The 16077-nt window shown below is 28.2% G+C and overlaps 1 protein-coding gene across 2 annotated transcripts in view; it reads left to right on the forward strand.

Annotated features, from left to right (window-relative positions):
* Positions 1-7832: 7832 nt before the first annotated feature.
* LOC100162502 (helix loop helix protein 3B-like) overlaps positions 7833-16077 on the forward strand; it is an 11249-nt gene continuing 3004 nt past the window's right edge. Inside the window, exons 1-2 of one of the 2 annotated variants that reach the window (XM_016802905.2) lie at positions 7833-8053; positions 10583-10950. In XM_016802905.2, the coding sequence (XP_016658394.1) occupies positions 10613-10950 (338 nt within the window). In that variant the 5' untranslated portion in view covers positions 7833-8053; positions 10583-10612. Of the gene's footprint in view, positions 8222-10582; positions 10951-16077 lie in introns of both variants that reach the window. The other variant, NM_001162672.2, reaches the window with a different exon arrangement.

Consider the following 16077-nt stretch of genomic DNA (forward strand, 5'->3'; position numbering starts at 1 on the left):
TGGTGGAAGAAAACACAATCTCTTGGTTTATCAATTGGATATAAAGAAAAAAATTCCGAAATCAGCAAATGGTTACGACACACATTTGGTCTTTTATTTCTTGATGCGCAGGAAGTATCAGATTGTTTTTCATATGATTTTATGAGTGATCCTGTTAATGAACTATTAACAAAATACTCTGACTACATAGTTGATAATTACATAGGAGACGATTGTTCTTACCTTCCATCACTGTGGGCTTCGTTATCGGCAAGTTTAACTAAGGCTCTATATAATATCATGGGTATGCTATGCCACCATTTTGCGACTCATTTATCAATGATAAAATAATAAAATAAAGGGGGAGAAATTCATATTCACATAACATTATTAGTCGCAAAATGGCGGCGTAGCATACCTGTATCTATAGTGCCCTAGTTTAACTAGGACGACGAACGCGTGTTAGTCATTTCACGCTGTGTTCAAAGATCATTTTTATAAACGAACACCACATATACAATACCATGGATTACTGTACTTATAGAAAATATTCAAACTAATGTTTAGGTTACTGTAAAGAGTATTAATGAATGTAAAACACCAAGAAAAAATATGAATGATAAACGTAAACGAAATGAAGAATTAATTTCAAAATACCAACGAGATGAAATCAGTAGATATTTTTTTTTTTATAATTTTAACAAGATATATACATTCTGTACCCATTAGGCACAATAAGAATATTTGATATAATATTTTGTACATGAAATCGTGAGGGAAAAAGCCAACCAGTGAAGGCACCTAATTGTATTTATTTATATATATATATATATATTTTTTTTTTTTTAATTATTCATTTAGTAAATCACGACACCAATTTCTTTTTAGTCGACGTGTGGGGTTGCCTGGAATTGTGCGAGAAGCTAAATTGGATATAAGGGGATTAGGATGATATGGAAGTCTGTTATGGAATCTTTTGTAATATGTTATGGCTTCAGCATGAACAGTTTTTATGTTTAGATCAGTGTGCAGAGAGTAGTTGAAGACATATGGTGGGGCTAAAATCAGTAGATATGAATTCGTAAAACTGATATCAAATCATTATGCTAAATAAGGTTCGAATAAAATATTTAAAATATTATATAGGTACTTATATTATGTATATTTAATTTTATTTCAACTATGTTTCAGTTTTTTACAATGTGATTTCAATTTCAAGTTTCGACCAATTAATCAAGCACTGACATATTGATATCTTGTCATCAAGACAATGCAAATATAAATATCATTTTTTAATACCTATATCTATTGTACCTACCTAATAAGTGTTATGATAAAATTATATTTTTTGACTTATTTTGTCGGTACACTAATATCATTACTATTATATAATGAGTAATTACTGGAAAAAATATTATTATTTTTAAACTCAATAGTGTGTACCTATACAATATATTAAAGTTAATTAAAAAATATATTTAAAATTAATAAATCTTTACGTAAGGGTTCCCAAACTTTAAAGTTCTATAATTTATAATTGGCGGAAAAAGGAATGACGTTTTTTCTAATTTGGCGAAAAAACGTATTGGCGGAAAACGGAAAGGTCATTTTTGACGGAAACCGTTGGCACCCGATGAGGCCCCTTGTTTCCAGACGTTCAGATAAATTTGTGATAGGTCATAGGCAGTGAAAAACAAAATGTTATTGTTTTTGTGTGTGTATGGTATGAGTTTGTACCGCAGCAGCGTGTGAGGCACCTTTAGTCTAACGGTTAGACTCTAACCTAACCTTTCCGATCTGATACGATATTTTAGCGCACACGTCAATATTGGATGTCGCACCGCTGCACCAGTCACCAGTGTGCAACCTAAAACGGTATGACTGCAGGATGGTGGTATAACCTACAGTACTATAGTACTATACCACTATTGTTCTATGCCTATACCGTACAAATAAAATATCGAATACCGCTGCAGTGTGTGTAACTGTTTACTATGCACCTTGATGCCGTAAATCATAATATATTAATGTATAATACCGATGTCTAGTTCCTATACCTACACATTGCGTTGCGCACACATAATATTACAAAAGTATGGGTACTAGGTATTTACTCAACTACTGAATAGAAAAGATATTGCAGAAATACCTACAAAAACAAATTGAATTAGGAAGCTTTAAAAAGTCTATTAGGCTGCAGATTTGTCGACAAAAAGTTTTGAAAATATAAAAAAACATCAGTAGTACAGTTCCTATCCACACCAACAAATTAGCTTGAAACCCTAGTAGTTATAGTTGGAGAAACCGATATCCCATATCCCCAACTGCAGCAACACCGTGAACGTTATTTAAATAGAAAACATATTATTGTTGTATCGCACCCGCATGCATTTAGCGTATTTCGCATAAAATAATATCACATTACGAGAAATTGATTTCGGCACGCGCCGTCGCCGACTTTACGATAACTAAATAATACTCGTAAACGGCCGATAGCTCGCGAGCGCACGCAATAAAATGATTTAACAATTATTGCAAGCAGTGGCGCGCGTAATGGCGTCGAGTTTTTTCGTCCTTTCGGCCGCTATTATAATAATAATAATATATATATAATACAAAATCGGCTCGGGGTTTGTGGATTATCGCCGTAGAGCAGGACCCACGGCCGACGCCTGCTCATGCACTCGATTCGAATATTATTATTGTTATACAATTTTTTTATCCTCGAGAACGCGTCACAGAAATAAGTAGGTGGTATATAATAATATGACGGGCAGTTGCGCGCGCGCGGGGAACTAACTATGCGACGACGTTATCGCACAAAAGTCGGAGCGTGGCCAACGCGCGCCGCTCGATCACCATCATCATCGACGTCCGCCCGATCTGCGCACGTGCGTAAGTCCCTCCGTCGCATTAACCCCAGCGGCCCAACCCTTGTACGTTGTACATATAACATTTATACAGAATTATAGTAGTTTATACTATATACATGTGCTTAGTATCGACTATCGAGTATACCTACCTATGTGCTTGGCAAAATTACAAAGGCAAACAACAGCCACGTCGGCCGTTTAACGTTTTGGTTAGGCGGTGAAGTAAAATATTTGTTATTATTATAACTGCACTAGATGGTAGAATTAAGCACGTAATTAAACACCAGCTACTACCTGTAGTTACACATAAGCATAAAATATAAAATAAAATATGTTTTATATCTGTACCTAATTTGTGTTATAATATAGGTACAGAGTGATTCGCCAGAGTTTGCTTAGAGTTCGTTTAAATTTGAATCAATAACTATATAATGAATAACTATAGACACAAAAAATTAATTTCTTATTTTTATATAAAACTAGCTCGGCCCGCACCAAAATTTGACAGACACACTCAATATATTATGTTGTAAAATATTTTTATTTAATCATTAGTAGTGATGAATCAACCATACATTTTTAATTAAGTAATAAAAATGTTTTGGCAAACAATGAAAATACCCAATGTAATAAGTGTAGAAGTGAGATGAATTTGTAAATACGTTAGGATATGGGCAAAGAAAGGAGAGTTTTACGTTGCAAATGAAAAATATGTCAAACACTCTACCTTTTTATTTTTTATTGATACTATTTTTTAAATTATTTATTTTTTCATCAGTTGAAATAAAATAGTTATTTATTAAGTAATAAGTAGGTAAAAGCACGAGTAATAAATGTAATCGTACAAGTTGTGTGGCGTGAATAGGTGCTCAAAACTCAAGTCTTGATAATGGCCATCAACCACTATGGTACATCTAAAAATACTGTACTATGGATTTACTTTTACAAAATATGGTGTCTCGTTTCACTTTTTCTAGACCAGAGGTCCAAAAATTTAGCCATTGCCCTTCTTGTTCTTTTCGTAGGTGAATGCTGTTTTCGTAAATGCGCATATAGATCGTAATTCGCATTTGAGTGATTTGACTATTTGAGTGGTACTTAAATTATAATAAATTATATGCAATATTGCGAGAGGCGCACTATTATTATTACGCTATTCGATACATTTGATAGGTCAAAGCCACCAATTAATATTACTAAATAAAACCTTCAATTATATTTATATACATATCAACATATTATTATATAATATAATCGCGATCTCAAATATTATGTTACACCTTACAACAGTCAACAACATGTTGTTGTTACTTGTTTTGGTAATAACCCTGGGATGTCATTTTATCATTTTAGTAGGTATTGTTTTTAGGAATCTATGAGTCTATAACATTGTAAATGTTAATACATTTACGATAATTTGATTAGATAATTCTGTTTCTATACCTATTTATTATAACCAGATTACTGAACCTGACTTACGCGAGTACGCGACATGGATTTATGTACGGCGCTGGGGCTATAGAGGCTTTGTTAATATGCCATATTTTTTTCCGTAATATTTTATTCAGTGGATAATTTTTTTGATAATTTTTATATACTCAATTCAAACGAATAGTTTATTATAGTTATTAAAATGTTTTTGCAAAAATATAAAAAAAGATGTAATATTGGATATATTATCTAATATTTTTTTTATATTAATGCTGTGTTTATTATATAGACATGGACCATTTTTACAAATAATAAATGTTAATAGACAAATAATAATTACTAAAATGTCCAGATCACCATAGCCCTCGTATCTTCCAAACCCATTATCATGGACATACTATTCTTACTAAAAAAAGTTATATAATTCAAAAACTACCCGTTCAGCTTTTAATTTTGATGCATCAACATATTCAGAAAAATTATCTGCTAAATAATTTACAATAAAAAGGGCTCAAGAATTCGAAAATATGGTCTAAAAGTATATTTAAATATTCAAAATATTAGAATTTGAATAATTTCATTATTGATTGTTAAATTAAAAATGGAGGTGCAGAGCATGCTTGGTAAATCACCCTGTATAGGTACATAATATATGATATGTAGGTATTAATAAATATTTTACTGAACTCATGACAGTTTTTTTGCAGATTTTTATTTTAACCAGAATAGGTGCTAAAAATTAAAAACATACAGAAGGGCTAAAACGTTTACGGACTTTACCCCGCCTATCTCGCCTAGTTACGCTGATTAATAAGGGGCTCCTTTTTGCCTTCCGTCCATCCAAATCCTACCCAATGCTTATGCCGACCGTTGTCGTTTACTAAACATACCTGTTTATATGTAGTAACACGATTACTTCACACCAGGCTTATACTCGCATTATTCTACTAATTACCCTATTATTTGCTACAGGTAAACGCCTATTTCTAATTTCTATATAGTTGCATTATTTATAGGTGTGCCCCATATACCTGCCTATCTATTATTTTACTTCAATTATTAAAATTCATTATTATTATATTATAATAATATAATATATGATGTATGATCTCATATATGTAAACTATATGTAGCCATGTAAGTACCCACTTAGTCACCTATATATATACATATATATGTATATAGTCCATAAAATATAAATCTAACTGACTATGGTCTATACGTACACATACTTATACATTAATCAAATCCCAAGTAAATATAATAATCTATGAAGTATGAACTCTGCAACATATATTTTAGTGTCTAGAGTACATAATACCATAATAATATCAAATATGTAGCTAATATACCTACATAAATATATAAGTATATACTTTTATAAGTACCTACAGGTTATCGGGGTTATATAAACTGAATACGCGAATAAATCTTATTAAATCTATATATGTATTATGTAAAAGCGTACTTGATATTATGTGAATCTAACTCTTCGAGTGGTTTACCTACGATGTCTTTAACTAATTAACACCATTTGCGTATTAATGCATAGATGTACCTTTATAGCTTATACTTCTACAATATTGCACCTTTAAAGGGGTATCGTCTGTTGTTATGTAACACTTACATAAATATATAATAAGTAAATATAATATAGGTAACCTATATGAGCTAATAAGTATTTAGTACTTATTATTTAATTTAATCTGCAGAGTCAATTTTTTTTGAAGTAATTTCATATGAGAATATTATAATCTACAATCTACATAATAATATGATATGTATATTGGGCTATATATTTACTGTCGTGATCATTTTTATAATATGTAAGTACCTACGCATCAGGTACGCTATTAAAAGTTACCCTAGTGTGAATATTTTGGTGCAGTTTTTTTTAAAGTAATACTAGTAATAATAGTAGTTTGATATGACTACCTATATAGTATATATATTCACCCCCGTTTTCACATAAATCATAATTTAAAAATAATTGTTTGATTTTAGATTTTAGAAAAAAATGTGTTCCTAAGTTGGAAAACAGAGGATACTTATAGTTATTTTGAAAACAAATTTTTTTTGAAATTAATTTAATTTTAAATGACTGAATTAATGAGAGCAATTCATATAGTTCAAAATGACGCAGAAAACTGCAACGCCTATAATTTTTTTTATTTTTCACACAATTTATAGATAGCTATAATAATGCAAATCCAATAAGGCAATAACGAACACACAATACTATATATTTGGTTTTTTATTTATTATAATAATATAAATTATAAGAAATACATTTTTGTTTATCATAAGTCATAATGTTTACCCTGATATGCTCAGCGCAAGTGAATTTATAAGGCTTATCGCCTATCCGGGCTATCTCAATGATATAAGTAAATGTAACTATATAGGCTATTTAAAATATAGTAAACGTTTTTTTGACATTATAATAAATTATAGTAAATGTGAGGTAATTATATAAAGTCATATACCTAATACCTATAATATAATAGTAGCCACTAGCCAGTAGGTATATATATTACATTCAAAAAGTTTCAATAAAATAATCAAGAACTATAGTTAGCATGATGCCATTATCTATTGAATTTTAGATCACTCGTAGGTTGTAGGTAAATAGCTGAATAAGGATGGGTAAATTTAAAAATTTCTCAGGGGCCTTAATTCTCAATTTAGGTACCTAAAAAAAAATTGAAACCCATATCCATTATACCTACCTGTCTATAATAAATTGTTGAAATTTCAGTATGAAATCTTCGGATCTAATCCTATAATAATAATAATAATACTATAATAGATCGATAAACTTAATACAAATCCCTGTGAAATGGGCTGCACCTACCTATTATAGGTTATTCGTTAATCATTATACCTAGACAGTCCTATATACAGTGTCTATACTGTTCATATATATTGTTAGGTACACTGTTACAGGAAACTCCTTAAATGGTATGTATAGGTATCTCAGTATCTGAGAATTTTAAAATATCAAATATGTTTCTTAGGTAAAATACTTAAAATTCGAAAATTAGAATTTGAATAAATAATAATTATTAAAGGAAAAAATTAGAGTGCAAGTATGATTAGTGTATCAATTTATCAATCTGTATATAATATATATAATACTTATAACTATTAACTTATACTTATATAGCTGGTACTGCCTGGTAGCCACTATATAATATAATGTAATTGTATAATAATTAAATTTCATATTAAAATTTCGATAGTAGAATATATAATATAATAGGTACTGAAAACATTTCTCGTTCACCAAGATTAAAGATTTTATATTAATTGTTTACATGATTTTATACATGATGTTTTGTCATAATATACCCCATCCCCCTGGTCCCATATGTAGCAGTATCTACGATATTATAGTAGGTAGTACCACCTATATTATATATACAAATTAATAATTACAAATGTACAATATGATTTATTATAACTAGTTATAAGTAAATACCTACCACTATCGCAAAAAAGAAACAGTTTCAACTGTTAAAGTAACATGGCTGTGTTTCGGGTAAACAAAATGGGTGGTATGTATTTTAAGGGTGGGAGGTTGGTATTAGCCACTGGTTGGTTATTGAAATATTAGAGGGCGTTCACAAGTTCACAACTTATATCCCCTATCTTTTTTAAGAAGCATATCCACCCTTCGACGAAATACATAGTACTTGTTTACTGAAGTGCGTTGTAGAAAGAAGTGCGTTGTATAATAAGTATTATTATATTGTAATATTTTTATTTGGGTAAGTTGAATTATACAGTTATTATCAATAAATAATTTATAAAATACAATTAGGTTTAGTCAATTGACTTATTACTTATATCTGAATCAAACGGTCGTATAGCCCCATATACCGATTAGAATTTTCAGTGATAAAAAGAGAAACACGAGAGGAAAAAAAAGGTTTATGGTAAATACTTTAGATAATATTATTAAAATTATTAAAATATGTACCTATTATTATTATATTTATTTGATGAATATTTTTATTGTTATTAATAAAAAATTGTTTTTATAAATTTATAATTATTTGGTTTTATTTAAATATTTACTAATTTATTATTAGAGTATAATAATAAATTATTATACCTCCCCCCCAAAACAAAAATATATTTAAAGTTATTTTGGTTGTGTGGTAACCATGCCCTTTTCTCACATTGATTTATAAAATGTTAGCCCCCCTGAAATTTCTTATATGTACTTAAGACATAAACAGTGGCAGACAGCATACAGACATTTTGAGAGTTCATGTATCCAAAAATATTGTCCTACCCACTTGTAATTTTTCTTTGGTAATTACAACTTATATAATAAAAAATGTCTAACTGCATTTGACTATAATATTCAGATAATATATCATTATAATATTATATTTAAAATATTGATTAAAAAATAGTATATACTAATAAGAAAATAAATTCACTTATCATTGGTACATTTACTACATTTATAAATGGCAATATTTTTATCTTAGAAATTAAATATTTAAATTAATCAGTAAATTCCATGACAGATAAAGTTGGTAAAATTTCAGATAGGTACGAATGAATGAATCCTTAAAGTACATTCAAATAGAAAAAACCCCTGTACAATTATAAAAAGGTGGACAAGTGGGTGTCGCTCTGCTGTACAGTAGGTTACAAGTGGGTCACTATAATGGATAGTGTTAAATTTGAATTCAATAATATAATATCATTTTATAAGAAAAACGATTCTGCAGAGCGAAGACACTCAGTCAACATATGATATTACCAAGTATATTCGATGATATTATTGTGAGTAAAGTAATTTATATTTAGGTAACCAATTTACGCGGAACCTTGTTTTAAAGTTGAACATAATTTTATACATTATTATCTACAAAATAGTTATTAAATTTTAAATTTGATAAATTTTGTCAAAATTCGAACTTTAAATGCTTATAAAAAAAAATGTTGTCTATATATTTTTAATATTTTTCAACCACTATTGTAACAATATATCAGGAACGTTGTTTTAAATTGTCACGCATTTTTACCAAATAAATAAAATTTTATTGATAATTATAGAAAAAAAAACTAAAAAAATTTAAAACGGAAAATAAACTGCTCAAAAAAAATCATAATTTTATGGTGAATAGAAAATGAAAATATAAACATTCATTGAAATTTTCATGTATCTACAGAAATTTGTTTTTGAATTACAACAAAATAACAAAATCTGTACATGAGAAATCCAGTGAATATCCAATCTTGTAAAAATATGAACTTCGAGAACGCTCATAAAATTTTTTTTTATTTGCTTGTAGACATTTTTGTTTTTGTTAATGGTAGACAAACTTATAAGGAATCTTGTATTACATTTTCAAATGTTAGATTTAAATAGAAAAATTTTTATGAATTTCTAACTCAAAATAATTTGCACATTTTCGTGAATTTCACGTATTTTGTCAATATAAAAGCATAGAAAAAATGTTTTTTTTTCGTCTGTCTTTGAAACAATATATTAGGAGCCTTAATTAAATTTTCAAGCTTTTTTACCCAACAAATTGTAGTGATATTTATAGAAAAAAAAACTAAAATAATTGGAAACTAAAAATGTCCTTAAACAGCTCAAAATAAGTCAAAATATTTTGAAAATGTCATGGTGTATAGAAAATGCTAATATACACATTCAGTAAAAATTGCAAAAAAAACTAAATTAATGTCATACAAAAATAAATATAGTTATATTTTACTTTTGTCATTAATAATTTTATATAGGTGCTCATTACATTTGTCAAGTCTTGAAATTCACCTACCAAAAAATATTATTATACCTACCACTTCCCAATTTTTTTTTCACTGATTCAAACCTTTAAATGTATACGACAATATTAAAATATATGGCAATCAACTTTTTTTCACATTTATGAATAGCCGCTTTTAATAATTATTCCTTTGATGCCTACCTACTTTGTTTTCCTTTATTGCAGAGATTTTAACATTAAATTATTGTATCTCAACAATTAAATATATAATCAAACATACGCATAAACATATTAGATGGTTAGAAACTTAGATGTTAATGTTGTGCTAAATCTTAATTAATTTACTTAAAAAAATATGTTCCATCGCGAATTCCAATAAGGCTTTTTCTTTAGTCGAAAAGAAGGTTAAATAAGCCAAATAATTTACAATAAGCAATAAAATGCTAATAGGTACATTATACTACTAAAAATAATGCAACTATATTTTATGATAAAAATATAAAAGTAACATAGGTGATATTCAATCAAAATGTTGTGCTTTAGTATGTTTAGGTTTATTTAAGTTTTTTAATCATGCCGAAAAATCAACAAACCCAACAAATATTGAATGATACAAGAGATGATTCGTCTTCATCTCGGGTCGTTATGCTGTTTGGATCAGACGAGGAATGTGACTTAACATCAGATGACTTAACATCCGGCGATGAAGATACGTTGTCTGTAAATCAATTGACTGGTATCCGACGGTTCCCAGTACCAGATTCCCGAAAACCGTGTACTGTAACCAATTCTCGGGAGCGCTGGCGCCAACACAACGTTACTGGTGCCTTTGCAGAACTTCGTAAATTGGTACCCACTCACCCACACGATAAGAAATTATCGAAAAATGAAATTTTAAGAATGGCTATCAAGTATGTGGTATATAAACATAATATAAATAACAATATGTACCTTAAACCTTTAAATCTTTTATTATATCTTTTATATGTATATTGGTAGAGTAACCTAGGGTATAATGACGCACCTAACATAGTTGTTGTGTGGTAGCATACATGTTTTAGAAATATTGTTATATTGTTTTCCTATCATAAATATTATGTAGATTTCAATTTTCCGGTCAAAAGTTGATTTTACCAAAGCAAATACCAAACATTCTAAATAATTAGAAATTATAACAAATAGCCATTTTGTAGTTATAATTTATATTTTATAATATAGAGAAAAAATCAGTTGGATTTTAAATGAATGAAAGCAACTTATGTTTTCAAAAATAAAGCAGAAAATTGCAGTAAAATTGTATGGTTTTCAGTTGTCCGTTTGTCCACAATATTCACTAATAAGTAATAACTAATACTAATTCAATAGATATATATATTTAATTCAATAAATTTTAATTCAATTTAATATAATATAGGTACAAGTGCACAACCTATAGTTTCATAATGTGTTTATAGGATACGTTATCCGTTAACGAAATCAGTCTATAATACTGCTTAGGTACGTATTGTTTTTGCACGATAAGATTCCGATAAATGTAAAAATGTACCTACAATATTTAGCATCTCAACATGTTTTCACTAGAATAAAAGTGGCAATATCAAATAAGTATTGAAACATGCATAATATACGTAACCGTGAAAATATAAAATTTTTTAGACGTTTTAGAATTACAAAAAATACAAGAGTAATTATTATATTATAAGAACTAAAAAAATTAGATCAAAAAATTTAATTAAAACGATTCGATATTAGTAAGTTAAGTAAGATAATATTGTGGTAGTGGTACCTATAAGTTATAACGATGACATTTGGTATAAAATAATATACCTATACCTTATCTTTATATATAATTTATTAGTTTAAATAGGTTGTATATATTACGCGGGTCACAAACAATAAGTAAGTATTTAGTTAGGTATACCTTAAGGTTATCAAATTGGTATAACATATGGCGTATCTATTACTTTTTACTTCAGTTTTATTGCAAACGTACAAAGTGAAATATAAATTCAAACTTATAGTTGGCTGTTGACTGCCTGTTGTAGATGTATGCACCAAGTATGCTCAAGTCCTTTTTTCTTCAATATATACTTATTACTATTATAATATAGTAATGCAATTATTTAAAATCTGATTATAGGAATTTTTAAAAATATACTACTTAAAGTCTAAAGACTATACTAAGATGTTTTATGTGGAGAATGGAGAGAAAAACTTATATTATATTCTGAGCGGAGCGATGATAATGTATTGGTTTTAAATGAGGTTTGTTTGTTTTTTATTTCTTTTGTGTCAGTACACGCGATTAGTAGTCGAAATAATGATTCGATTTTCAATTTCAGTATCTTGTTCGATGGGAATGTGAATCTAGTTGGTACTTTTGGGAGGTCAAACTTTAAAATCCCCAGCCCGGAAAAACAAAATAAAAATTAAGGAAAAAGTAGAATTTTTACGCAAAATTGGTTTTTGACAAAATGTAACTCAAGAAAAAACTGTCGTAAATACATGACATTTTGACTGAATGTTTATATTAGCCTTTTCTATACATGAAAAAAATGCTCAAAATATTTTGACATGTCTTGAGCTGTTTACGGATATACTCAGTTTCCAACTTTTTTAGGTTTTTACTATGAATGCCAATAAAACTTTATTTGTTGGGTAAAAAAGCTTGAAATTTTAATACAAAGCTCCTACAATATTGTTACAATAACATTTAAAAAATATTAAAAATCTTCAGTCATAGATATTTTTTATAAGCATTTAAAGTTCAATTCTTGACAAAATACGGAAAAACTGCACGAAAATTAGTGAATTATTTTGAATTAAGAATTCATAAATTTTTTTTTTATAAATCTAAGATTTTAAAATATAATACAAGATTATTCATAAGTTTGTCTAGCTTTATCAAAAAAAAAAAATGTCCACAAGCAAATCAAATTTTTTTTTTATTTTTATAAGAAATTTACAATCTGTTCATAACTAGAACAATAAGCAAATGTGCATAGGGTATTTACATATGAATTTTTTGAGGGAAAAAGCCACCCATTGGTGACACTACCTATTTTGTATCCTTAAGTTTTAAGTTAAGCTAATTTTAATTTTGAGACAGAAGGTCCCGACACCATCTTCGCTTAAGCCGTCTAGGTGGATTACCTGGAATGGACAAGGTGCACAAGGACAAGGTAGATAGTTTTTTTATAAGAAGATTAGGATAAAGAGGTAGTTTGGTGTGAAATCTTTTGTAGTAGCATTTTGTTTCATCAAATACTGTTGTTACTCTTAGATCATTATGGAGTGTAAGATTGGATACAAAGGTAGGGGCATTTGTGATTTTTCTTAGGGCAATATTTGAAAGGCTTGAATTTTTTGTATATTTGATTTTTTTGCACTACCCCTGAGTTGGAGCCCGTAGGTCCAGATGGGTTTTAGAAGAGCTTTATACATTATTAATTTGATATTTAGGGTGTAAGAATTTTTTGAGTTTAAATAGTAGGCCATGATGCCATACTTTGTCAAACGCTTGTGAAATATCCAGAAAGACACAAGTGCAATATAATTTTTTCTCAAGAGAGAAAGAAATTGCATCAACTATCCTGTGAGCTTGATGGATTGTAGAATGTGATTGGCGGAAACCGAATTGATGATCTGGAAGTATTTTATTTTCACTGATGCTAGGTAAAATTCGTTTGAGAATTAATTTCTCAAGAATTTTTGCGAAAAACGGTAGTAGGCTTATAGGTCTATAAGACGTTGCCGCAAATCAAATTAAATTTTTATGATTTTGAAGTCCATATTTTTACAAGATTGGATTTTGTTTTGTTGTAATTCAAAAACAAAAAAATGTAGATACATAAAAATTTCACTGAATGTTTATATTTTCATTTTCTATCCACCATACAATTTTAAAATTTTTTGACTTTTTTTGAGCTGTTTGCGGACATTGTTGGTTTTTAATTTTAGATTCTGAGTGGAACGATGAATGTATTGATTTTACAATGATGTGTGTTTTTTTTTTTTAATTTTTTTTTGTGTCTGTGTACACGATAAGTAGTCGAAATAATGCTTCGATTTTCAACTTCAGTATCTTGTTCGATTGGAAAGTGAATATCGTTGGTGCATTGAGGAGGTCAAAATTTAAAATTCCCAGTAATTTTCAAAAGCGCCAAGAAAAACTAAGGAAAAACGGGAATTTTTCACAAAATTAAATTTGGTTTTTGGTGTAACTTTAAAAAAAATGACAGTAGATACATGGAATTTTGACTGAATGTTTATATTATCATTTTCTATACACCATAACATTTTCAAAATATTTTGACTTATTTTGAGCTCTTTACGGACATTGTCAGTTTTCATTTTTTTTTAGTTTTTTTTCTAAAAATATCAATACAATTTTATTTGTTAATTAAAAAAGCTTGAAAATTTAATAGAAGGCTCCAAGTATATTGTTTCAAAGGCAGATGAAAAATATTAAAAATCCTTAGTCACAGTTTTTTTTTATAAGCATTTAAAGTTCAAAAATTGAAAAAATATGAAAAAATCACGAAAATTAGGAAATTATTTTGAGTTAAGAATTCGTAAAAATTTTCTTTTTTTAATACTAAGATTTTAAAATGTAATACAAGATTTTTTATAGGATAATCTACCTTTATCAAAAAAAAAAAGGCTATAAGAAACTCAAATTAAATTTTTATGAGCGTTTGAAATTCATATTTTTACAACATTTGGTATTTACTCGATTTCTTACATAACGATTTTCTTATTTTGTTGTAATTAAAAAACGAATGACTGTAGAAACTTGAAAATTTCACTGAATGTTTATATTAGAATTTTCTATATACGATAAAATTTTGAAAATAATTTGACTCTTTTTGAGCTGTTTACGAACATTTTCAGTTATCAATTTTTTTAGTTTGTTTTTCTATAAATATCAATAAAGTTTTATCTATTGGGCCAAAAAGTGTAAAAAATTAATACAGGGCCCCTGATACATTGTTACAATAGCAGTTGAAAAATATTACAAATACATAGGAACAATTTTTTTTATAAGCATTTGAAGTTAAAATTTTGACAAAATTTATCAAATTTAAAATTGAATAATTATTTTGTAGTTAAAAATGTATAAAATGTTCAACTTTTATATCTAAGGATTGAAAATTTAAAACAAGATTCCACGTAAATATTTAATTCTGTTACCAAAAATTCTAAGAAATACATAAGCACAGTTTATTTTTATAGTAATTTTAAGTTCAAATTTGGACGAAATTACATAGGTATTAAAAAACCTGGAATAACTATTTTAGTTATTTTGTTGTGATTGTATAATATTATTTGTGGGTACTTGAAACTTCTAAAGTATACTATTATATATCTATGATAGTACCACGGTTTGTTGTTGATGTATCAACGTTGTATGAAATGTTGACGTATCAAAATCAAAATTCGGACGAGCTTCTACAATTTACTTCAGGGGTCTCCAACCTACAGCCCGCGGGCCAAATCCGGCCGTCCAAGGGTTTTTCACTGGCCCGCCAAGCTAATTAATGTTTTGAAAATAATATATTTATTAGGTATTATACATTATACATTTAGTTTTCATTGTTTTTAATTTACTGAATTATTTAAATAAAATTAATTTATTAGTTTTTTCTTTCGGTGTTATTTGCAGTGGTCTGCTACTCCCCCCAAAAAGTAGCTCGTTATCGCTAAATCTACTTTTTTTTAAATGTTGTGCGCTATTTCTAACGCTATTGTTTAAATGTAGCGCGCTACTTTTTTGCTACATTTTTTTAAAAGTTTTTTTGATTTATTTAGATATTCACTTGAGTACTTGGTCATTATTTGTTAATGCCTACCGCTATTTTCTTGTTATTTCGAAAGGCAGGTTTATTCAATGCATCTCATGTATTTTTGTAACAAAACTCAAAACAGATAAACGTTTTATTGAAAATTGCTAATTAGTAGTTCGTACTGATTAGACATTCGGTCACTGGGAGAAAGGATTTCATACAGCAAGGAGATTAGTGATTACAAAGAATTTT

This window comes from Acyrthosiphon pisum, chromosome A1 (assembly GCF_005508785.2).
Source record: "Acyrthosiphon pisum isolate AL4f chromosome A1, pea_aphid_22Mar2018_4r6ur, whole genome shotgun sequence".
Taxonomy (NCBI): Eukaryota; Metazoa; Arthropoda; class Insecta; order Hemiptera; family Aphididae; genus Acyrthosiphon; species Acyrthosiphon pisum.